General features: G+C 47.3%; 1 protein-coding gene across 4 annotated transcripts in view; it reads right to left on the bottom strand.

Annotated features, from left to right (window-relative positions):
• Positions 1 to 579: 579 nt before the first annotated feature.
• The window catches only part of SH3TC2 (SH3 domain and tetratricopeptide repeats 2), a 104,275-nt gene continuing 79,976 nt past the window's right edge, over positions 580 to 24,878 (bottom strand). For 2 of the 4 annotated variants that reach the window (XM_038535083.1, XM_038535081.1), the window contains exons 10-17: positions 22,667 to 22,708; positions 20,854 to 22,542; positions 20,566 to 20,746; positions 12,407 to 12,557; positions 9,057 to 9,179; positions 7,724 to 7,874; positions 5,683 to 5,894; positions 580 to 3,391 (exon numbers count right to left, since the gene is read on the bottom strand). In XM_038535083.1, coding sequence (XP_038391011.1) covers positions 3,200 to 3,391; positions 5,683 to 5,894; positions 7,724 to 7,874; positions 9,057 to 9,179; positions 12,407 to 12,557; positions 20,566 to 20,746; positions 20,854 to 22,542; positions 22,667 to 22,708 — 2,741 coding nt within the window. In that variant the 3' untranslated portion in view covers positions 580 to 3,199. Of the gene's footprint in view, positions 3,392 to 5,682; positions 5,895 to 7,723; positions 7,875 to 9,056; positions 9,180 to 12,406; positions 12,558 to 18,158; positions 18,304 to 20,565; positions 20,747 to 20,853; positions 22,543 to 22,666; positions 22,709 to 24,878 lie in introns of those variants that run through there. The other 2 variants (XM_038535082.1, XR_005358455.1) reach the window with 2 other exon arrangements.

Here is a 24,878-nt window from a genome sequence, read left to right as displayed (position 1 = left end):
TATTCAGGTTAGGTACAAGCAGCCAGGAGCCAGACGGGTCTCACAAGTTTTAGGGAAAGATTAGGATAAAGAGGGTAACTGATTCATTCACCTTTGGCTACTATAAGTGCACAATAGAACCTGCTTAAATACAGACTAGATCCAATCATGACCCCATGCTCTGTGGATAGTTGCAGGGGAGGGGGGAGCGGGACAGAGGGAAGCATCAATATGATTCCAAGGGGAATAGCTAACCATATTTTTTAAGTGGGATTCTTAAACACTTTCAAAGACTATTTTAGCAGAGCAATTTCATATATGTTGTAGTCATTGCACTGATACAGTGCAATGTTTTTCTCCTTTAAAAAAATAATCCTACCCTCATCTTTGGAAATATGTTGAACATTTTTATAACTTATCTGGATATAGGCAAATTTACCAGGTTTACAGATGAACCAAAGTGCATAGAATCAGAAAATTCTAGCCAAAATTCCAATGAAATATAAAATATGTAGATATATTTTAAAAATAAAATAAAATATGTAGTTATAATGCCCTTCTCTTAAAAATAAATAAATATAGGATACACACACACACACGCACACATACACATTTATTTTACATATATAGATCTGTTGCAATTAAGATCTAGAGAAACAGAAGCTCACATGGGAGATTTCAACTGATCATAAGCTGAATGTGAGCCAGAGGTAAGATGTGATTGCTGGAGAGAAGGAACATCTTAAGGCAATGTTAAAATACAAACTAAATTACATTAAGTACAGTAACATCTTCTGTATTCTCCATAAGCCAGTCCCAAAGCCAGGAGTATTATGGGAAGCACACTTTCAGGGGAGCTGAAATTGGCATCTGGCCAGAGGAGAGCAATAGGTCAGTGGGAAAAAGGAGAGGGGCTGTAACCTGAGACAAATGGGGAATGGTTCATGGCATGGGCTCCAGGGCCAAGCAAGCTCCCTTCAAAATAAGATGCATGACTGTTCTGGAACGCATGTGCCCCTGTCTGTCTCCCAGGAATGTTGTTGAAAGGACTCTGCCTGGGAGGTTAGACCCATCCACAACATCCCTCCCTGCTCAGGGATTTCATGGTTTGTGGTGGGAACAAAATCACATCTATTTTGCATGGTAGTGGATTAGATCACTTCATTTCCTCCTCTGAGAAGAATATTCTAGAACAGAGAGTTTTTTGACCACCAACCAAGCTCCTAAAAGAAAATAAGATGTACTGATGTGTAGACAACCTTGATGACTAGAAGATGCCACGTTGACTCAACTCACCACCCCAATCCCAACCCACCACACCACCAACCACCTCGTTGGCCCAAGAAGTAGAATTAAGGGTAGAGGGTCTGACACAATATCTAAGCTGCTGGGCATCAGGTGGAGAGCCTTACAACTAGATCTTCTTGTATGGTCTCACATTTCAGAATAAGGGTGAATCCCCTGCATCAGGATCACTTGAGTTGCTCATTTAAAAACGCATATACCTGTGGTATCTCTCAGACGTACTGAATCAGAATTACTGGAGTAGGAACCAGAAAGTTCATTTTCACCAAGTTCCCCAGGTGATTCTTTTGCATATTATCTGAGAACTGTGCCTCCATAGCAGTGTTCCTAATGCTTTCCTGTGCATTAGAATCATTCAGAGAGCAAGAGCTCTCTGACTCCAGAGGACTCCAGAGATATGATTCAGAGGCCTTAAGTGGGCCCCAGAATTTGCATTTCAAATCATCTCACAGGTGAGGCTGATGCAGCTGGTCCAGTCCGTGGACCATACTTGGAGTTCACTGCCTTAGGGACTTCCTGATGCCATCATCAAGGAACTCATACGGTGATAGGCAGCTTCTGAAGGGCCCCCAATGGTTCACTGTCTCCTGGTATTCACACCCTGGGTATATCCCTCCCTTTTTTTGTGTGGACTGGAGCTAGCGAAACACTTATAATTATTAGAACAGGCAAAAAAACTAATTGGATGTCACTTCTGAGATGAGGTTACGATAAGACTCTGTCCTTTCACTTGGCTCTCTCACTCACTTGCTCTCTGACGAAGCCGGCTGCCATGTTGCAAGCTGCCCTGTGGAGACGCCCACATGATGATGGGGGCCTGGGGGCAGCCTCTTGCAACAGCAAACAAGGAACTGACCCTTGCCAACAGCCGTGGGAGTGAGTTTGGAAGTGGAGCCTTCCCCTAAGCTTGAGAAGACAGCAGCTGACGCCTTGATTGTAGCCTTGTGAGCCACCCCGAGCCAGAGGACCAGCCAAACCACACTTGAGTTCCTGTCTTCCTGCACAGACTGTGGGGTGATGGGTGTTTCAAGGCACCCCACGTGTTATGCAGTAACAGATAACTGATAGAGATGCTTTGTCGAGGAGCTTCCCTGAAATCTCTTGGTATTTAACCCATCCCTCAAGCCTCCCATCTCATCTCTCCCTATTAGAAAGGAGACATGTGCATAAATGTAGATGAGCAGTATTTAATCATATACACTATTTACATATAATTTATGTCATAGTTTTCTTAGTGTTCAGTGTTTCAGCCTTGGCCCTCGGGGAGCCTCCTGGAGTTTCCGAGAGGTTAAGGCAGGAGCAGAGCCTCAGGCAGGATGGAGATGAATCGGCATCAGACCCCAGGCCCTGTGCCATTCTGAGGCCATCTTTTGAGCTAAGAGCATGGTGAATTCCCACCTACCGATCCCCAAGAGCAGGAGGTGTGGCACCTCCTTTGGCTGAGGAAAGGGAAGACAGAAACTACCAGTTCCTCTGCCGGCAAGGGGAGGGGGCTTTCCCTGAGAAAAGTCAGCGAGGGGAGCAAAGGCCTAAGGGCTTGCCTTCTCTCCAGGGCAGTGCCGGGTTTCCTCACTGTGGGCAGGAGAGAAGCTCCCCCTAGGGGCAAGGTCTCTCAATTTCTTTAGGAGAACTGCACGTTGAGAAAGTGCATTTCAGAGGCTGTACGGGTGCATGGGCCACAGTCTACTGGGAAGGCTCTAGTCACAGAGCCAGGACTTCCAATCCCTGCCCTGTCATCCCCTCCTTGTGGGGCCGACCTGGAATGAGCCCCTCTCCCTCTGGGTTGTGCTCATCCCGTTGTAAGACCAGGACCTGGGCCAGGGGATGACATGGACCCTCCTGTGTAGGAGCCCAGGGCAGGGAGGCAGCTCTGGTCACCAGCCAAGGCCACTGGTCAGATGTGGCACAGCTCCCCTCAGAGGGCCAGCCCCCCACCACTCAGCCACCGCGCCCTCTCCGAGGAGCGCCCGAAGGGGCTGCTGTGCCACAGGGAGCTCCGACAGATGTTGTCCAGCCTGCTCCTAATGGTGTCCTGCAGCTCCTTGTCATCCAGCAGGACCGCTGCCGCCAGGGCCAGCCAGAAGTACTCGGTGGCATCGTGGGCATCCTAACCCCATTGCAGGGGGGCAGAGAAGAGACAGCAATAAGCAAATATTTCCAGGAGAAGCCAAGAGGCAGTGCCAGAACTCAGAATTCAAGCTTTTGTCTGTCCCATGCACTTTCCCATCCCCTTCTCCTAGTTTCTCCTTTTTTTTAAGGATTTATTTATTTATTCGAGACAGAGAGAGAGAGAGAGAGAGAGAGAGAGAGAGAGAGAGACAGGTAGAGGCAGAAGGAGAAGCAGACTCCATGCAGGGAGCCTGACATGGGACTTGATCCCTGGTCTCCAGGATCACCCCCTGGGCTAAAGGCGGTGCTAAGCCACTAAGCCACCCAGGGATCCCCCACTTCTCCTAGTTTCTGGGGGTGCTCCTTCCCCGCCCTGCTGTGGACCAGCTGCTCTCTCCACTGGCCCTACACCTCAGGCACAGGGGTGGCACCTCACCCAGGAGCAGCCAATCATGAGGCACCATCGTCCCAGGCCTGGTGCCTCAGGGATTCCTAAATGACTCCAGCTGACTGGGCTCAGTCACTCCCTGGGACCTCTCAGGGTGATCTAACAGAGTAAATGTTCCCTCACCCTTTCAGCTGTGGGCTTGAGCCTGCCAATAGCTGAACACACAGGACATTAAGAGACAGAGAGAGATAGAAACATACAGAGCAAAAAGAAACAGGAAAAGGCAAGGAAATGTGTACATTTGAGTACCAGCATCCAGAACTACCTAAAACTCCTAAATTTATACTTGAACTTCCCAGTCACTTGAGCCAATAAATCACCTTTTTTGCTAAAGCTAATTTGAGTTGAAGTCTTCCGCCTTGCAATCCCTAGATTCCCTTGGTTGGGTGGATCTGATCACAAGCACTTTGTCCCTAAACCACTTCTGGGGAGCTATGGGACAGAGGCAAGATGGCCAAGGAGTCCTTCACTACTCCGTCATCCTTCCCCACATGGTGGGAATGAGGAACAGATGCTTCTTTGGGTGAGATTCAAAAAGGGATGTCTGGTTCCCATTAACCCTCGTAAGTCAATAATTAATTCAGGCCAGAAACCACGTCTGTCAAATAAGAAAAGGACAGCAGAGTTGCCCTGAGGTTCCCCTGGGGGCCAAACACAGGCGTGACTCAGAAGAATATTAAGAGATTTAGGGCTGCGCTGGTGCAGACAGGGACCTCTGGTAAAGGGAAGCCAGTGCCAGGGACAAAATTCGAGGGCCAGAATTGTAACAGAGACTTTCGGACCACCAACACAGCTCTAGAAGTGGTTGGGAAAATAAGAGCTCTGGGTTCAATTCCCGCCAAGCAAACAGGAGAGTCAGGGCTATGGCCTCATTAGGACACAGGCATGCCTGCATTTGTAGATACCACCCTCACTATCTCAAACATGTTAGCATGTACCCAGGTTTCTCCTAGAGTTTTATACCACTTTATAAGAAGTATGTTGTGGGGCAGCTGGGTGGCTCAGCGGTTTAGCGCCGCCTTCAGTCCAGGGCCTGATCCTGGAGTCCCGGGATCCAGTCCCACGTCAGGCTCCCTGCATGAATCCTGCTTCTCTCTAGGCCTGTGTCTCTGCCTCTCTCTGTGTGTGTGTGTGTGTGTGTGTGTGTGTGTGTTTCTCATGAATAAATAAATAAAATCTTTAAAAAAAAAAAAAAGAAGTATGTTGTGACTGACTAGTTAATCTAAAATATTTGGAAAAATAAAATAAAATATTTGGAAGATGCACAGTTAAGTATTAATTTTGATTTTAATGTTGGAGTTTACAGTTCTTTTGTTTTGCATCTTGTATATTTCTCTCTTTTAAAGATTTTATTTATTCATGAGAGACACAGAATGAGAGAGAGGCAGAGACACAGGCAGAGAGAGAAGCAGGCTCAATGCAGGGAGCCTGATGCGGGCCTTGATCCCAGGACCCCAGGATTACACCCTGAGCCAAAGGCAGATGTTCAACCATTGAGCCACCCATGCGTCCCTCATCTCATATATTTCTATAGGCCCCTGAGGAACTCATAAGCACTGGGCAATGTCCCCATAGGACCTGACAGATAAAGTGGCTATGGAAACACAGCAGGGCAAGGAGAAAGAAGAGCTATGATCCTTCTCCTCAGTAGACAGGAGCATCTTTGAGGTCTCCCATGGGGCTACGTGAAAAGAGCCATCGTGTCCCTGGAGGAGTCACTCCCCACCCTATGAGATGTGACTCCTCATTTTGGCCCACTCAACTTCACCTTAAAGGATGAGGGTCAGGGGAGGATAGGGTTGGAATGCAGCCTGGCACAACTTCGTAAGCCTGGCTCTTACCTTCAACTGGTAGAAGGTGAGTCGGCCCAGGCGATAATATACCTTGGCGTAGTATAGGGCCTCCTTGGGACTCTGTAGCCACGGTGGACAGAGGGACAGAGTCTTCAGGTAGCAGTCCTCAGCCATCTCATACATGCGCAGGGAATAGTACACTGTAGCCAGACGGTGAAAGGCCACCAGCTCCTGCTTCTGATCTCCTAGGAATTGGAAGACTGAGGGAGAGATCTTGTAGCCAACGCTTCATTGCACCCTACCAGTCACCCATTCTGCACTGTTTTTTGAAGGTCTTCTAGGGATCAGGAACTGTGCTTGGGATATACAGAACAAAGCAGAGGAGGTCTCTGCCCTTGGGTGAGGTTTATCATCTCATAGGACACAGATGTTCCTTAAATAATCTCACACACAAAGGCAAAATTACACCTGTGGTAAGTGACGCAAAAGAAAACACCAGGGTCTGGGAGTGACTGCTTAGAGCATGTGTGCTGGTCAAGATTTTATAGGATGATTTCCTGAAAAAAGAAAAAAAAAAAAAAAGCTTTCTCTTTATTATAGATGTCTCTATAACTCAAGATTCTGGGAAATAATTATTTCCATATCCCTGTAATGAGACATGGTGACAAGACTAGTTTGATGGGGAACTAAAGATTCTTTGTAATGAATAACTCTTTAGTACAAACGTCTTCTCCACATGAAAGTCTCCCTCTTCCCTGGGACTGCCACCAGTAGCAGTTACCCTCTGGCTCCTTCACAAGCTCAAGGTCTCAGATGACTACAAAGACCCCCACCCCTCACTTTTAACCCATGCTTTAGAACCTTGGTTTCTAATGGGTCTATGATTTGTTGTTTTGGTTTTTGGTGGGTCTGTTGTTTTAATAACCAACTCCTTTAACACAAAGTGGCCCTTTAAAGAGAACAAAGGCTTCCCATTGTGTTTTTGGAATATTTGCAAGGTGGCTGTTTGATGCAGTCTAAAAAACATCACTTTTAAGCTTCAAAGAGACAAAAGCCAGAAATGAAAGAAAAAAATCCACGGGAGAGAAAACTCTCTGATATGGAAAAATCCAGTCTCAGGGAAGTGCATAAAAGAGTGGATATGGCCTCCTTTCAGCTTCTGTCCAGGGAAGGATAAAGAGTGCTCAGAAAGGGAGCTGCCTGGGGCTCCCATGGCCTTTCCTGAGATAGCAGACTGTCACTCAGATAAGATTTTCTGCAGTAAAGAAAAAGGTAGGAAAAAGAGAGAGAGAAATCTGAAGTGCAATTAGACACAATAAAGTCCAGTGCCATCCACATCTCTGGCCCTTGAGAATGCCCAGAAGCCCCTTCTGGAATCATCTCAGAAGACTCCATTTGCCCCTACATTGAATCAAGCCTTCTCTAATCAAACCTGCTTTTCCTTAAGACCAGCATTCAAGGGGAGGGTGGTTTTTTTTTTTAATCTTTTTTTTTTTTTAATTCTGCCTTTTTCCTGTTTTAATGGTGCACATTGTTTCACACTAGCTTCTTTGGAAATTGCAAGCTTTTTCAGCTACACAGTGACTTCAGTTCATGAGAATCTGATCTTCATTTACTTTGCAATTCTGCATGGAAAATGTGCTTTGGACTAACAATCAACCGATTAAAAATTTAGGGCAGAGACCTTGGGTAACAGGGGCACTGGCTGTGCATAGGATAAAGTACTATCTACCCCACAGTGGGGAATAATAGCAACGGTGGTATGATAATCAGTGTGGCACAGGTCGCACTCAGCAAGGACTTATGTACCCAGAACTGTGCTGTGGGTTTTACGTGGATCATCACTGGTCTTCATAACCACCACATGAGGTGGGTGCTATTTTTAATCCTGATTTGCCAATGACACACTTGTGGCTTATAGACATTAAGCAGCTTGTTTACAGTTAAGATGCCTCGAACAATTGGACTCAAGATTTGAACCCACACAGTCCAATTCCAGAGCCTCTGCTGTTACTGCTTTGCTGTCCCCCACGGTTGGATAAGTGGTTGGCCCTCCCATTCAATACGGCAGACCACCAGGACCACCTACCTATGACTGTGCTGAGTCTGGCCGCCAGGGTGGCAAACTCCAAAGCCTTCTCATAGCCTTCCAGACTGATCTGCAGCTCCGTCAGCTTGTTGAAAACCCGCAGCTCTGTTCTCATGGCTTTCATCCTTCTTGCTAGAGGAACAGCCCCAGCCTGAGAACAGAAGTACATGGACGCTTAGTCCAGCTAAGAATCCTTGGTACAGACCATACTCCAGGGGGGCTTACATTCTGCCAGTAGGGGTTGGGGGAAGTGGCCATGCTTCCATGCATGGCTTGTCACAGCTCATTCTCCTGGTCCTTGCTCAGGTTGCTCTGCCCAGATTTTAGAGGTAGGAGAATTAAAGATCACCAGGCCTCCTAAGACTAGAAAAATGGAGATCAGGAAAAAGGAAGATGATGTTTCTCGAAGCCACATGGGAACTTCTTCACCTCCCAGCCACATGCTCCATTAGCACCCACAGCACAATCTGTGGAGTATGCACATGGTATCTGAGAGTGCCCAATAAATAGTCACTTCTATTATTTTTATTATGATAGAATTTTAAGCAGGTCACTTTATCTCTCTAGACTTAATTTTCTCATCTATAAAGTGCATATGACAATGAGTAGCTCAATAGGCAGGAACGTGCTCAGTGCCTGGCACATACTGGGTGTTTGATAAATGTTTGATGACTAAACAAAGAGCTGAACAAACAAATGAATGAATAAATAAAATTCTAAGGTCAAGCAAGATGATGAGCTTTCCAACCTTCAGTCAGTGATGATCAATTATAGTTTTGACATACTTGCTTAAAATCTGCACAATTATTTAACTGCCATTATTTTTTAAATCAACTCTCTCTTATTATTTTGCCTCATCTTTGCAATAACATCTGTGAAATCACGGTTTTGATGAGCTGGGTGTTACACATTTTTAATTTTTTAAATATATTTTAATGCACACTTAATAAAAACAAAGTAAAACAAAAACAAGTAAAACGAAAGTGTTCATACGTGGACCCAACATCTCCCACCATGCCACAGGTGGTAGACGGAACATTCTGGTAAACACAGAAGTGTGCAAGAAGCTGTAAAATACCATGCACCCAAGAGATGTAGTTATTTTGATGTGTTTTCTCAGAAAGGATCATTTATCAAGCCTAGGAATGACAGGTGACCAACCCCTTCTTTGAGAATCTGTTGGCTGAAAAAAAGGGAGAACACGTGGGTACTGGATGAGGAAGAAAAGAAAAAGGAATACCAGTGAGAGAAGGGAAAGGGACCCCAGGCCATGTGTCCCTGCCCACACTTGTGCCCAGGCCCGGCTTCACGCACTGTGCAGCCCAGGACTTACTCGGTAATACTCCACCGCACGGTGCCTGTGGCGGGTCCCATTGAAGAACACGTCACCTGCTTCTTCATAGAGTTTGAGAGCCAGAGAGGGCTCCTCAGACTTCAGGGCTTTCTGGATGGCTGCCTGGATTGGACAGAGACAGGTGTCAAAGGTAGAGAGGACTTCCAAATGTCCACACGAGCTGTAGAAGCGAGATCCTGACCACCTGGTTTAAGCCTCTGCTCACATCCTCCGAACACTGAATTGTCCTCCATGCTCATAGGGCCCACAAGAAGCCTTTGTAATTCCTTGGTCTGGCACTTCCCCATCGTGGTATGAGAGATTACTTTGGTACCCTAGAGATGACTTTTAGAGACCAAACAAACATTTAATGTTTGAAAGTTAAGTATTGGGCAGCCCCGGTGGCTTAGCAGTTTAGTGCCACCTTCAGCCCACGGCCTGATCCTGGAGATCCGGGATCGAGTCCCAGATCAGGCTCCCATGCAGGGAGCCTGCTTCTCCCTCTGCCTGTGTCTCTGCCTCTCTCTCTCTGTCTCTCTCTCTCTCTCTCTTTCTGTGTGCGTGTGTGTGTATCTTGTGAATAAATAAGTAAAATCTTTTTTTAAAAAGTATTTATTTTCATGTGTTTTAAAGAAAAAGATTGGTAATGCATCCACACCTGTGATTTCAGATAGTGTTATTTAGTGTAGAAAGCTAAGTTGATTTAAAGTTGAGCCAAAGGAAACAATGGTACAGAAAATACATGAAGGTGATAAAACCATGAACTTCATCCATACATGGCTGCAGTCTGGAAAACAGTGATCTCATCTAACACCTACAATTTGCAGATGGAGAAACGCAGGGTGTGTTTGATGAGTAGATCTGCCCTTTGGGACAATTAGTTGGACAGCCACATGGGGGATGGATGAGAGCTGAGGAAGGGACAGACTTCGAGGTTACACACAAATCCAGAACCTCAATGCCCTGAACCAAAACATTAGCAGATCTAGGACAAGAGGGTGTGGATGCAGGATGCACCTTGAAGCTAGTCTCCGGGCTTCTCTCTCAGCACCCCATCTCAATTTTAACTCACCAATTAATTCCTTGTGTCATCTTATGTCCACTGTCTTTCTCCCCAGCTAACTGGATGCTGTGAGAGCAAATGTGACTCCCTTTTCCCTGCCACAGCCCCGGGGTCAAGAACAGTGCTTGGCAGAGTAGATGCTCAAAGAATACTGGTAGTGTGAGTGAGTGAGTGAGTGAGTGAGTGAGTGAGTGAGTGAGTGAATAAAGAAGTCACTGACTCTAGAGTTTTCAGCTGAGGCAACTGGAAAAAAGCACGCTAGAAGAAAAGATGGTTGGGTGAGGGAAGCAAGAGTGAGATTGATCTTTGGACAGATTGAATCTGAGATTATCCACATGACAATATCCAGCAGAGAGTTAAATGTGCAAGTGGGGGGAAGGGTATCTGAATAAAGAAGGGCATAAATCAATAGGGTTGGGTGTGATTCCCAAGGGAGGCAGTGGGGGAAGGAGAGACAGCAGGAGGGGGAAGAGGGAGAGAGATTGTTTTGGGGGAACATCTACATTTTAACAGAAAGAAGTCAGCAAAGGAGAGAAGACCTGTCTGAGAAGCAAGCCCGAGACCACAGGAGTGCTCTGTCATAGAAAGAATCCAGGAGATTCCAGAAGAGGGCTGAAAAACAGAGGCTCCGAAAGGAGGAGGAAACTCTAAGTTTACATTATAGTAGCAAAAAAATGTTAGTGTCTCCCAGCCCTGTACCCTTTTCCTAGCGCCTGGGGACCTCTTTATCTCTCGAAAGCGCTTCCCTATTTCATCTCAACAGAAGGCAGGGAGGAAGCCAAAGGAGAGGATGTATCCCCCACAGCATCTGCAGCACAGCTATGGGACTGCAAAGAGCCTGAGGTTGAGACTGACCCTGTGGAACAGCAGGTAGCAGTCCTAGCAGTCCGGGCTGCATGGGCCTGGGACCAGGCCTGGCCAGTGAGTCTCTGGGACAAGACCCCGCTGTACTTATTACTGCCTAGCTGCACAGAGAAGCAGAGAGGGAAATGGAATCCTGGCATCAGGAGGCTCTGCTGCCCAGCACTGCACAACCCAAGTGGCACCCTCTGGGCCTCGCCTCTCACCAAGCCAAAGGCGAGACCTAATTATCTGCTTTCCAAAAAACGCTTCCAGCTCTAACATCCCACAGTAGAATAGTATAGAGGCTGGGAGTGGAGGCTTTATGTCACCCTGTCTGTGTGCAGTTTTCACCACTTATTAGCTGTATCACCTGGGGCAGTTACTCAGGCTCATTAAGCCACATCCATAAAATGGAAGTTGGAGTAAAACTCCTGCTGCATTTGGAGTGAGGGTGTAATTTCAGCAGGTATGCAATCAATGTGCTTGCAAAGTCTCCTGAGCATAGTAAGCCCGCACTCAATGTCACACAGCCAGAATTAAGCCTTGGTGGAAGTGGGTTTGTGTGAGTTTAAGTAATAAGGGGAATAAAAAGGGAGAAAATAAAAAATGGGAAGGAAGAAAAGATAATTGGTGTATTTTCAATGGAACAAATCATACAAAATGTCAGCATCGTGCAAACAATAGAAATGATGATTAAAAAGAAAAATCCAAGGGATTTTTTAATAATAATAATAGATTTTTAATAATAATAAAATACCATTCATTAAGAATTTACTAAAAAAAAAAAAACTAAAAAAAAAAAAAAAGAATTTACTAAGTCCCATGCACTTAGGAAATGATTGCTTTGCATATGCATTTACTATGCAAGTGACACACCTAACCCTGACTCTAAGAGATAGGGTTTATCCATGAGACACTGAGGCCCTGTGATGTATTGGAAGTAGCTGATGTAACAAGCCCAAGGTCACACAGCCCGTGATCGATGGCCCTGTGATTGGATTCCAGGCCTGTCTCTCTCCAAAGCCCAGGCCTTTCATCACTACACTCACCATACCTCAGGTATTAAAGGGACACAAACAAAAAGACTAGAAGAGGACGATAATGTTAATGCCCTGTACACATCAACCTTGCCTCACATTGCAGCAAAACCCCAAAGTCAAGGTGTGTGTTGAGCTTAGCAAAAAATTATCTACTTGACATGGCAAATGAGCAAGTCTCCTACTACATTCTTTGAGAGCTCACACATGTATCTGGGACTTGGGGACTGATGGTCAGCCAACCACCCTGGATTCTATCTTGTGCCTGGGAAACATCCCAGGGTCGACCTTCCCTCTAAGGCTCAGCATGGACACCACCTCTCTCTAGCTACAGCTGGTCACTTTGGAGGATACAGCTGTCTCCCCCAGAGGCCCAAGTGGGAAGATGAGCTCTGCAGGAGGCCTACCTGCAGGTACAGCTCCACCAGTTCATCTTCCTGCATGAGGTAGTAGAGTCGCCCAGCTCCAAGCCAGGCCTCAGCAGCCTTGTCTTTCTCCCCAAGGTCAATGAAGATACGCAGGCTCTCCTTGATGCAGATGAGAGACTTCCTGAGAGACCTGGCAGGGGTGGGGGCAGACACAGACCCATTAGGTGTGAGTCCAGGGACCCCTTCCAGGGGCCTCGGAGTCACTCAGCACTGGAGGAAACTGAGGTTCTGGGAGGGAGCAACATTGACTCTGATCACACGGAGAGGTTGGGGCCTGATTTGAATCCTGACTCTGCTTCAAACATCTGTGCAAACTTGACATATAAAACTTTTCTGTGCCTTAGTTTCCCCATCTGTAAAATGGGAGTATCTTTGTACCTGCCTTCAGAGGATTGTTGTAAGGATTAAATGAGAGATGAGGTTGGAGTGCCCAGAACAGTGCCCCCCACAGAGTAACAGTGATGAGTGCTCACAGTAGTTGTCACTTTTATTATGGCCCATGGCCCATCCACCTTTTAGCTATACTATGACATTTTTTTCCCATGAGCACCTAATACACAGGATATCCCAAATGCATTGTTATTGAATAAATGCACAAACCAATGATCATAGTGGTGACCTAAAATCATCAAAAAGATGTTGATGTTTTGTTTAAGAAGAAAAATCAAAGAAGGGCAAAAGTTTTAAAAGGTTGATGCTTAATGGAGGATTCTAATTATCTGGAAAATTGTCTTATGTAGAAAACTCTTCCCCCATGAGAGGGATTAATGAAGAAATGAGGCATAGGTAATGTAGTGTGGCACAGATTCAGAATTCTAGAACAAGAAGGAACATTGGGCACCATCTAGCAGTTCTCCATTCCAGCAACTAGAATCACCCAGAAGCTTTTTAAACATCCGTACACAGGAAAAAAAAAAATCCGTACACAGGGATCCCTGGGTAGCTCAGCGGTTGAGCATCTGCTTTCGGCCCAGGGTGTGATCCGGGATCAAGTCCCACATCAGGCTCCCTGAATGGAGCCTGTTTCTCCATCTGCCTGTGTCTCTGCCCCTCTTTGTGTGTGTGTGTGTGTGTCTGTGTGTGTGTGTCATGAATAAATAAATACAATCTAAATAAATAAATAAATATTAAAAAAAAAAAACATCCATACCAGGCAAAGTGGCCCCAACATGTTGACATGCCATGCTAGCCTGAGACACCCTGGAAGCATTTTATCAAAGCTCAGTAGCAACTTCCCTGGGAACATGGGTTGAGACTTGCAGATCCAACCCCATCCCTTATGTTATAGAGGAAACAAGTGCAGGTGCAGGGGTGGGAAGTAATTTGCACAAGGTTTCACAACACGTCTGGGGAAGATCTGAGGCCAGAACTCCCTTCTCCCGAGTCCCAGCCTAGAACTCATCCCACAGTGCCCACATTCCTCTGAGACTTGTGGCGCTCCTGCAGCAGCATTTTCTGGGAGTTTATTAAAAACACGGACTCCTAGAGCTATCTCAGACTCACTAGGTGCAAATCATTACAGGTGCAAGCCCTGAATCTGGATTTCTAATTCACCCAGGTTATTGTTTATGCACACCAAAGTCTGAGAACCACTGCTCCAAACCATGTAGATCCTTTTAGAAACACTTATCATCATCAACCAAGTGTATGAACAGTTAGGAGGGCCTCATCGAACCTCATTATGAGCAATTCAGCCTCAGACCCTATGGTACACAGTGATGGAAACAAACATCACCTTTGACTAGTGAGGCCCTGATTCATCTTGGCCATGAGACAGCTATTGGTCTTCTAGAGGAAATGCCAGGCATTTGGCCCTTGCAAGTCTTGAGAAGAAAGAACTCAGGTTTTCCCCTCTGCCCAGCTCTTGCTATGACACCCAGGAAGGGCACAGGCCACCTTCTTTCAAGTATTAGAATGTCAGACTTGCTGCTGAGACCATGCCATGAGCTGAGAAGCTGCACGCAGTGCTGAGCTGGTCGCCAGCCTCCCTGGTTGAGTTAGGATAAATGCAGGCCTCTTTTACTATTGAAGGCCTGACTTCTCCTGCCTGCTCCCTCCCCTACTCCTCCCCAACCCCCAGACCTCAAGCAGAGTTTCCAAGCCCTGCTCTCCCGACTCCCACTGGAACAGTTGATAAAGACAGGACTCATACATCTCATCCTCCTATTTCCTGCTCTGCTTTTCTTTATTACCATTTGCTGTCCTGGGAGACCCTTAGGCTATGGTTGTTTTCTTCAGACCCCTGGGGAACAAGATTTAGGTTTATTACGAAGAAGTCAATTATAGAGGAAGAATGGAACTTTGCTTCTTAGACCTTTTCTCTCTGAGCTTACTATGACTGTGGATGAGAGATCAGTATTTCTCTCCAAGAAACACCCCATAGGGATAGGCAAGACTTACAGAAACCTAGCTATTCACACGGCACCATCAAGACCCCTTGTGCATGCAAGATTTTCCAGAGACATGTACAACATGTACACCTGATCCGTGATGTCCAGTAAAAACACATGCGTTGAGGTCTGAACATGGGAGGTGGTTTCCAGTCTCCTCGGTCTTATTATGTCAGCCATCACCACCCCAACGTTTGCACATGCCAGTGGTAGTGCTGTGCCACCAGCTGGGCCTGCAATGGTCCAGTGTCCCCAGTTTTTTCAGCCACACCTGCAGGCAGGTTCTAGTTGTGCTTTAGCTCCCAGATCAAAAAGAAATAAAGAGCCTGGCTGGTGGGACAGTCTTCATCACAAGTGTCATGTACTCCTGCGCCACCTATATCCTGACCCTGCTGGGGTATCTCTCCTCTTCTCCAACCCCGAGTCCTCTGGTTCCCACTTTTCCTGCCCCTGAGGTTCAGTCTCTATAGCTGAGTCCTTATTTTTTCCTTCCCACCTGGCTCCCAGCCATGAACTTGGGACCAAGGGACTCTGATGCACCTGCATTCCCAGATTTCCTCTTTCCCTCCCCTACTGGGACTTTCCAGATCCCTGTCATGCCTGAATGAGTGATACTAACTGGTTCTGCCCCGTGTCCATAATAAGAACTACTACTTACAAAGTGCTGAATCCATGCCAGGTATTGGGATATGAATTCTCAGCATATCTTCTCTCATTTAAACTTTAGAAACTAAGTCATGAAAGGGATCGTAGCCCACTATGCAAATAAAGAAACCCAACAGGGACTTTTTTACCTTGTTCAAGTTTATATGATTCATTTCTAAAGCTTTATGTTGAACCGTCTGCTGTTTTGTCTTGTAATACGTGACAGTATTGTTCCCTGGCATTTATTGAGCACTTGGCATGCATCATCCCATAATAATCATCACAACAGCACTAAGCGAGCATAACATTATTATATCCATTTTATGAATAGGAAAAATAAGGCTCAGAATAAGGTGAGTGACAGGGACCAGATAATAAATGCTATGTAAACCAGAGTCTAACCCTGAGAATTTGACTCCAGAACCCCACACACACCCTCAAGCACTTGAATTGAACTTGAATACCTCAAGTTCAATATCAGGCTCAGAAGTAAGCATATGGGAAGGTTTCTTCTTTTACCAATCTAACAACATAGAAGTTTTGAAGAACATAAGCTACTTCAAACCTTGAACAAAGTTTTCTCATCTGCAGAAGTGGGATGGTGAAGTATATCCTATAGCCTAGTGATCAAAGGACATGTCAGTGAAAGCAGTTCTTTCCTTGTTTGAGAAATGTTAGAGATTGGTCATATTAATTACATTGAAAACCAAATGTTGAGGCATTTCTTTTTTTATTCCACAGGAATAAGAAGCCTAAGAATGAGAATAAAAGCCAGGAGTAATAACTTCTAGGCTACTATTATATTCACATGCAAACAATTGTTATTTTGTGAGGACCTATTGCATCCAATGCATTGCTTCTTTCTAAAGGTAATATGCACATCCCTCGTGGCACTTAACACAATTTATGTGATACTTTTGGAGAATATGTATATAAATATTGTCAATTTCTTGAGCTAGGATATAAGCATTGTGAGCTCAGGGACTATATCTCTCTGTTAGGTTTTAGAATATAGTAAAAACTCTCAGTAAAAATTTGTTGCATAGATTCAATAAAACCTCAAAATTCCCATGGATCCCACCTGGTTCAGCTCTAGAACAAGGCACAGTTTGCATTGTGTCACCCAAAGACAGGAAACAAGATCCCCAAGGACCCTGCGCATTGAGATATTGAAAATACCAGACCCTGGGGATACCTGGGTGGCTCAGTCAGTTAAGTTTCTGCCTTTGGCTCGGGTCATGATCCCAGGATGCTAGGATCGAGCCCTGAATCAGGCTGTCTGCTCAGAGCCTGCTTCTCCCTCTCCCTCTGCCTGTCACTTTGCCTACTTGGTCTCTCTCTCCCTCTCAATTAATTAATTAATTAATTAATATCTTTTGAAAACACCAGATCCTATAGCTGTCACCCTGGAGGCAGAGAGAGCAAGACTGAAGGTACTGGACAATGGGACAGCCAAGTATTCCAAAGCAAAAACCCATCACAGCTTTCATTATTTGCTTGCCCTCCCCTACCTCCTCCACCTCTAAATCCTAGAGAAAAATCTTTGAAAGAGGAGGCATGAATAGAAAAGTAGCAGGGAGTAGTGAAGCCTTCTTAAGTTGAGGAGGCAGGGATCTGGGCTGCTACCAGGGCCACCAAGTGGGTCATCAATCTGAACTCTCTGGAATAGGCAGGGGTCAGACCAGATGAAAAATGAAGCCCTTCTCATCCATACAACTCCCAGAGGCTTCACACTCTAGCCATCCACATTTATGCTTTATTTAGGGTGAAAACTGTTGGCTGAATAGGCAGGATTCCTACAGAGTAGTTAAGAATACGGACTCTAGGGCAGCCCGGGTGGCTCAGTGGTTTAGCGCTGCCTTCAGCCCAGGGCCTGATCCTGGAGACCCGGGATCAAGTCCCACGTGGGGCTCCCTGCATGGAGCCTGCTTCTCCCTCTGCCTGTGTCTCTCTCTCTCTCTCTCTCTCTTTCTCTCTCTCTCTCTCTCTCTCTCTGTCTCTCATGAATAAATAAATAAAATCTTTTTAAAAAGTGAATACAGACTCTAGACCAGGGGTTGGCAAACTATGGCCTGTGAACCCACACAGCCTTCCTCCTGCTCTTGTAAGCAGCGTCTCAGCGGCACACGGCCGCACCCATCCGTTCACGTACAGTTTACGGCTGTTTGCACAACGCACCTGCAGTAGAGTTGTGACTAGACCACATGGCCACAAAGCCTAAAGCATTTACTATCTGGCCTTTTGCCAAAAAGTTGGCTGACCCCTGGGCTAGACTCAGCCTGGCTATTGATCCGCACTATGCAGTTCACGCAAATTACTTGGCTTCTTCTGTTCTGCTTCTACAGCTCTCTGTGCCACATGTAGTTATCCTGAGAATACACATTGCTTGGGAAATGCTGTGTGCTCACTGAATGCCATCAGTTACTACTGCCACCACCATCTTCACTATGGCTGCTCGCTGTGCCAGTCTGGAGGCCCACTGCTCCCCACCCCAGCCCACCCCCTCACCCCCTCCTAGGGCACAGGAGGGAGGCCTCTCTCTCCTTTACTCCCTCCATCCACTTGAACACCAACCTTCATCAAACCTACAGAATACCTCCAAATGTCAAATGTGTCCCCATCTTTCCATGGCTACTGCCATTCCCTCTGCTGGGAATGCTTATCCTCTTACCCTCTTCTACTTTCCAAAAGCTTACCCTCCCTCTAGGCCCTCCTCAGATGCTACCGCCTTCACGAAGCCTTCTATGTCAGATCCTCAACCCTCAGCTGAACGTGTCCTCTTCTTCCCCTCCAGACCCACTTCTGCAGATGCCTGCCATCTCACACAGGAGTGGTTTCTGCCTTTTTTTTAAAAAAAAAAAAAAAAAGGTTTTATTTATTTACTTATTTGACAGAGAGATAGAGCACAAGCAGGGGGAGCATCAGGCAGAGGGAGAAGGAAAGGAAGAAGCAAGCTCCTCGTTAAGCATGGAACCCAATGTGGGACTTGATCCCAGGACCCTGGGATAATGATCTGAGCTGAAGGCAGATGCTTAACCAACTGAGCCAGTCAGGCACCCCCATTTCTTACCTTTGAGTTTTGTGAGGATGGAAATCTCATGGGGAGAGTGTAATTGAATAAATCTGTCCATATATCAAGACCCAATTAATAAATACCTCCTAGAAGTCACTGTCAGAAAAACATTTGCTCCAACAGATACATTTGTTTATGGTAGTTTTGTTTTGTTTTGTTTTGTTTTGTTATCAGACAGTGAGAACCTCATGTGGCTTTCCCCTTTTTACCTCAGCTACCAGGAAGCTTAGAACAAAATTACTGTAACCACTTCTAGGAACATGCAAATACCTGTTTACCTGTGTCTGCTGGGCACTCTGTAGGAGGAGGTGATTTATACATGCTAAATAAATGTAGCATTATAGCACATTCTCCATGATGGCCTGAGCATTCTGCAAAAGGATAATGACCTTATGTCTGCAGGGTTTCCTCTGAAATCTGAGGCACTTCTCCATCTACTTCTTTGTTTCACTCCCATTGGTGGTAAAGCAGGAGAAGGGGAGGTTTATTTCTTTCCAGTTATACAAGTCAGGATCTCAAAGATTAGAATTATAGAATATTAGGGTTAAAAGACCCTCATCTGGATCAACTTCCAGAATGATGGACTAAGAATCACCAAAAGCCCACTCCCCCAATAAAAGGACGTTTGTAGGGTCTCCTGGAATGGAATCAGTGTCACTCTGGGGTCACAGCTCCTGTCCCCTCACATCCTGCAAGGATCCCTTCCTGGAACTGAAGGCAGAGATAGTGGGAGGTTGGGAGGACACTTGATTCTTGCAAGAGAGGGAAAGGGTGAGGGAGAGGAGACAGAGTGAGGGGGACATAGAGAAAGAGAATTTGTTATCTGATTATTAGCGATCTGGTTGTCTGGGCGCCCAACGTTGCCACGTTGCCTGGAAAAACAAAACTTGTCATTCAGTGAGCTTCTCCTCAACCACCTTTCTCTGCTCAACACTAGCAATGATCCCGGGTCTACTTTAGATGCCAGTCATAATTATGTACATGATGCTGCTAATCTGTTGCAAAATGAAATCAGATATCTCGCAAACCATGCAGAATGTAATGGAATCAGTTAAAAGTCTGTAGGAAAGCAGAACTGCAGGCGACACCGCTGGAGAGCAATGGGTGAGCAGATGCCACCCGGTGAGGACACAAGAGAAGAGAAAGTCAGCAGGAGACAGACAGCAAGATACTTCACACGGGAATAGTTTCAAGATCCAGGGATTAAAAGAAGCATTGGGGTAAAACAGTTCACTTTTGGTGTGTTTTTGCAAAAAGGAGCCTTTTCAAGAGAGGGCTGAGAAGTCGATCACCAAGCAAAGCATATTTCGTGGTGCTGTTATACAATTCTGTCGACACGATTAAGCTAAACGTCAACACTTCTTTTGCAATTGATCCCATGACTTACTGCACGGCTGCAATTCTAACCTAAGTGTCTTCACGAAGCCGTGAGAATAAAGCACAGTTCCATCACTTCCAGTTTCATTGTAAAGGTAGGGTTCCAAATCAAACTTCTTTACTGTGAGATTTTACCCTCCCCTGCCGGTAGATGAATTAACTCTGTGCTGTTTCTCTAATACCCACTGTCCTCAGGTAACCTCAGCCTCCTGGCGGCTCCAGTTCCCGTATAATAACTGCCCACTCCCTGACCTAGGCACCCTCAGCCACGGTCACAGGACGGTTCTTACGGAAACACGGAGGTAACTGTCACCTAGCCAACATCACCAAGCCCCTCCTATGGATCAGGCCCTGTTCCAAGGGTTCCATGTGCATCAACACATTTATTCCCCATATGAATACTGTACTGTAGACGCCCCCATTATTGCCTCCAAGGAGGAAGCTGAGGTACAGTGAATTTCGGTAATTTGCTCAAAGCCACACGGCTAATAAGCGATAGAAGACACTGTGCGGTGGCTGCAGGGCCCACGCTCTTTTCTGTAATGTCATAAACGCACCGCATGCATGTGAACATCACTTCCTGAGGAAAAGAGTGCTGTCTGCCTTGAAGGAACATAAGCAGTTTCTAGAACTGCCCCCAAGCCCAGACTTACCTGGGTGTGTTCAGGTTTCGATAGAGCTGCCCGAGGGACTCCAGCAGCCGCCCTTCCATCTCTCGGTCCCTGAGTTGATGAGCCAGGGCCAGCCAGTGCTCATGGTAGGTGATGCATGCCTTGGGGTTTGGGGATACAGAGCTGTAGAAATGGCAGAGGGATTTGGTGATCTGAAGCTGACCTGAACACAAAGCGGGAACACGAATGAGATCGCTTAAGGATAGGGCGAGGGCAAAGCGCGCTCTAACACTTTTCTCTAAAGCTTCGAGTAGCACAGGACATACTCACTCTTTAGGTGTCCATGCCTTAAGCCAAACAGCAATGCCATTTCATAACAGAGGCGACCACTGGCCAGTTGGCGTCCATGCACCAGGACTTGGGCCAACCAGAGAAGCACCTGTACTAATTCCATGTCCGTCTCCATGCTGGTCTGGAGTTCAGAATAGAGTCGGACAGCCTGCAGGAGATAGTCCTTGGCTGGCTGCTGAGCCCAGGACTTAAGGGTCAGGTGGCCAAGATTGGCCAAAGTCACTGCCTGGTTGCGTACATTCCCCGTTTCCTTTGCTCTGTTCAAGGCCCGGAGATAATTCTTGGCTGCCCTGTTCACCCACCCTTCACCTTGAAGTGCAAGTCCCAGGAGGTTCTGGACCACCCCCTTTTGGGATGTCTCCTTCTGGGAGTATAGGAGCGGTTCGAGGATGTCCAAAGCCTTCTTTGCCTGGCTGGCTAAGAGATAAGCCCATGCCAGGCAGAGGGAAGACTCAAAGGCTTCCTGCTCACCCAGCAGCTGCCCTACCACCAAAGCCTGGCTCAGATAATGGATGGCACCATCAGGAGACCTGTGTTGGAGGTACACTTTGGACAGGATGAGACACAGGGCCCTCTGGGTGCTCCAATTGCTCTGCTCCTCGCAGACAGCCAGCGCCTGCCTGAGTGCTGGGCAGGCCAGGGCAGAAACTTCACCCCAGTTTGAAAAGGGAACTCCAAGGAGCTTGGTGGTGTTCTGAAGAACCAGGTAGACCTGCCAAATTGGAAGGGACATCCCTTGGTCACCCTGGGTACCACGTTGCTGGACAGAGGCCACTGTAAGGTGTGGAAGATATTTTTTATCATACAGAAAACTTAAGATGGTGGCTGTAGCATCCAAGTCAGGAGGGTGTCCAGACAGGAGCTGCAGGCGCTCAGCAAAGGGCAGGACCTCCTCATGCCGGCCTAGGCTTAGGAGCAATCGGATGGCCAGAAAACAGGCCCTGGCCTCCAAAGGACAGCTGCCTGCCACAATGCCCTGGCGTAGTACATAGGCCACCACGTCGAGCTCATTCTTGGTACTAGACTCACGGTCAGGCAGGCAAGTCAACAGAGCACCTGCTTTCTCCAGCAGAGTGGAGCCTTTATGCCTCAGCCTCTGCCTCAGGTAGATGGCAGCCAGATTGATATACAGAGCAGCCACCAAGGATAGGTCTTCAAATGCCCCATCAAGAATATACACAGCCTCCTCAAAGTACACCCTGGCCTGAGAGAGTTTGACCTTTCTGACACTCAGTCGGCCCAGGAGGAAGCAGAGCCGGGCATGGGCCCAGGTCCTGTGGCTCCGCTTGGCCCACTTCCTTGAGGCCTCCAGGTAGGCCACAAGTTCATCCTCCTCAGAGAAGCTGTAAAAGGAAGATGTGAGGAAAGAGAAAGAGAAATCATAGAGGCTCTTAAAGTGGTCAGCGTAACCCTTGTGATCCAAAAAAGCCAATATGGAGGCGAAGTTCTCAGCCTCCTCCTCTTCCTGACCAGTGTTTAGGTCCATGAGCAGTTCTGGGTCATCTAGGTCATCAGGCTCCGGCAAGTGGTAGCTGTCCGAGGCGGCTGAGAGGAGCTCCTCCTCCAGGCTGGAGTCCTCAGAGCTGCTGGACTGTCTGGAGCCCACGGCCTGCTGCTCTTCCCAGCCTCTACCAGGCCTGGCCTCCTTAACGCCTTCAGGCTGGGACGCTGTAAGGGATAAGCAGAGTTGAGCAACCGTGAGCACCTGCCACTGTGGCGGCCAGATCCTGGCAAGAGGACAGGATGCTTCTCTGAAGGACCGTAAGTCAGGTTCAGCATGATCTCTACTCACCACTTAGATCGTTTGGAAGATTCTGGATGGATTCAAACCCACCTGGGTAGAGATGAAGGACAGACCTGGTGTTAGGTCAGAATAGGCTACCATGCCTATGCTGCAGTTGCACCCCAGACACTTTGTGTTTAAATCTCTCTAAAAAACTGGGCAGGGGCAGCCCGGGTGGCTCAGTGGTTTAGCGCCACCTTCAGCCCGGGGCCTGATCCTGGAGATCCAGGATCGAGTCCCATGTCGGGCTCCCTGCATGGAGCCTGCTTCTCCCTCTGCCTGTGTCTCTGCCTCTCTGTCTCTCGTGAATAAATAAATAAAATCTTTAAAAAAAAAAAAAACTGGGCAGGATTTTCTCCTCCATCACCAGTGTAAAAGCTGCGGGGACCTGCAGAGCATCTTGTTTGAACTGCTCACCTTACAGGTGGGAACTGAGGGAGAAGTAAGACCCAGAGCCCAAAAAGAAAATCAGAAAAGCTAGAAACACAGCTCTTTTCCAGGAGTTGTGGGATAGGGGGTGGAGGACGAAATCTGAAGGCCCAAATCTCCCAGCTAGCTGACAGCAGAGCCATGAACAAAATTCCAAGTGTGGCACATTTTGTGGCAAACAGCATCCCCTCCCATTTCTGTGCATACAGCTTTCCTTCTCCCTCACTCACCATCATCCTCTCAACTGTCGTGGACTCAACTGCACAATGTGACACATGACTAGGTGACCAAAGGTGACTAATGAAGGAAAGAGGAGCATCTGTGGGTCCTAGCCTTGTTCCCTGAAGTGACTTTGTGGGGAATAAGGTAGAAGAAGGGGCTGTCTGGAGCACAGCTTTGGACATTCTGAGTCTGAGGTATTCCCAGGAGCTCTAGGTTGAGGAGGAAGTAGATCTATAGCCAAAGAAAAAAGTTGAGACTTGCAAAGACAGATTTAGAACACACCGCAGGTCGCAAGGAATGTGTTCAAGTCCTAGAAGAAGCCTTGGGACAAGAAAGCAAAGCAGCTGGGGTAGAGAAGCTTGTGAAGGAGCCAGAGAAGCATCTCCCAGCAGGTGGGAGGCAGCGAAGGAGCCTAGAAAGGCACCATCTGAGAGGAGAGGAGACACAGAGATCAAGGTGCCTCTGGGACAGCCACTTGACGTCACAAAAGTGGAAGAAGTCTAGATGAGAACTGAGAAGACACCTTGGATTTGGCAGCAAAGAACCGAACCCTCTTGGCAAAAGTGGCCACAGTGTAACTGTGGAGGCGAAGGCCAGATTCATGCCCCCCAGGACACGGGCTGCTGGAAATGAGATGTTACCTCTTCCCGGCAGAGAAGCAACAGCCTCCTGAGCCCTCATTCCGGGCTCTCCAGTAAACCTTGAGGACAGCGGAGCCCACACCGGGCCAAGCCTCTGCCTACTACTCTCCATGACAGTCATTGTAGCTACTTGTGATCTGTAACCTCCATAGGTAGAAGGCCTCACAGCCAAACGTGGGAGAGCTGGAGAGCTGGGCTATGGAGAGCTGTCCTTGTGCCCCAGCCCTTGCTGACACTGAGGACACATGCCAGGCCCTGGGGGAGCTGGAATTTACCAATAGGATGCCCCTGTGCTGACTGCCTTGGTGCCAGGAAAATCCTGCATCCAGCAGAGCTGCACTCCTGGTCTATCGATGGGAGGCAATGGATTGCCTGGGACGTGCTCCTAGATCTCTCCCTACCATTGGATCAATGGTTGGTGGATCCCTTAGATCCAAGTCTGTGGCCTGCCCCTGCTCAAGGCACACCTGCAGTCATCCTGGATTTTCAGACCTCAACTCCCCCTACCAGGCAGTGCCCATGGCATCAGCCTCCTGGCTCAGCCTGATGGGTCATGTGATCTGTTTGTGGCTAGAAAGTTCTGGCAGGGCTGTGCAGATGCCTAGGCTAGGTGCTCCTCACAAATGCTCCTTGTGCATGGGGAAAGACCCTGCTGCCTGCCCTCTGCCCCAGGGAGGGCTCCTGTAGAATCTTTGATCTGCCCCATCTAATGGGCAGTGCCCCATCTAATCTGTCCAAAGTGGGGTGAATACAATACTACCCTCACTGAAGAGATGGGGGGAAACAAGAATCTTTCCTCAGATGACTGTCAAAAGGTGAAGGTACTTCCTGACACAGAGCAGTGAGCCCTTCCAAAGTAAGGGAAAAGAGGGGCATTCATTTGTTCAAACAATCATTCGGACACTAAGGCTCTCCCCCACCCAAAGCCA

This window comes from Canis lupus, chromosome 4 (assembly GCF_011100685.1).
Source record: "Canis lupus familiaris isolate Mischka breed German Shepherd chromosome 4, alternate assembly UU_Cfam_GSD_1.0, whole genome shotgun sequence".
In the NCBI taxonomy this organism is placed as follows: domain Eukaryota; kingdom Metazoa; phylum Chordata; class Mammalia; order Carnivora; family Canidae; genus Canis; species Canis lupus.
This window is presented reverse-complemented; position numbering and strand designations above follow the sequence as displayed.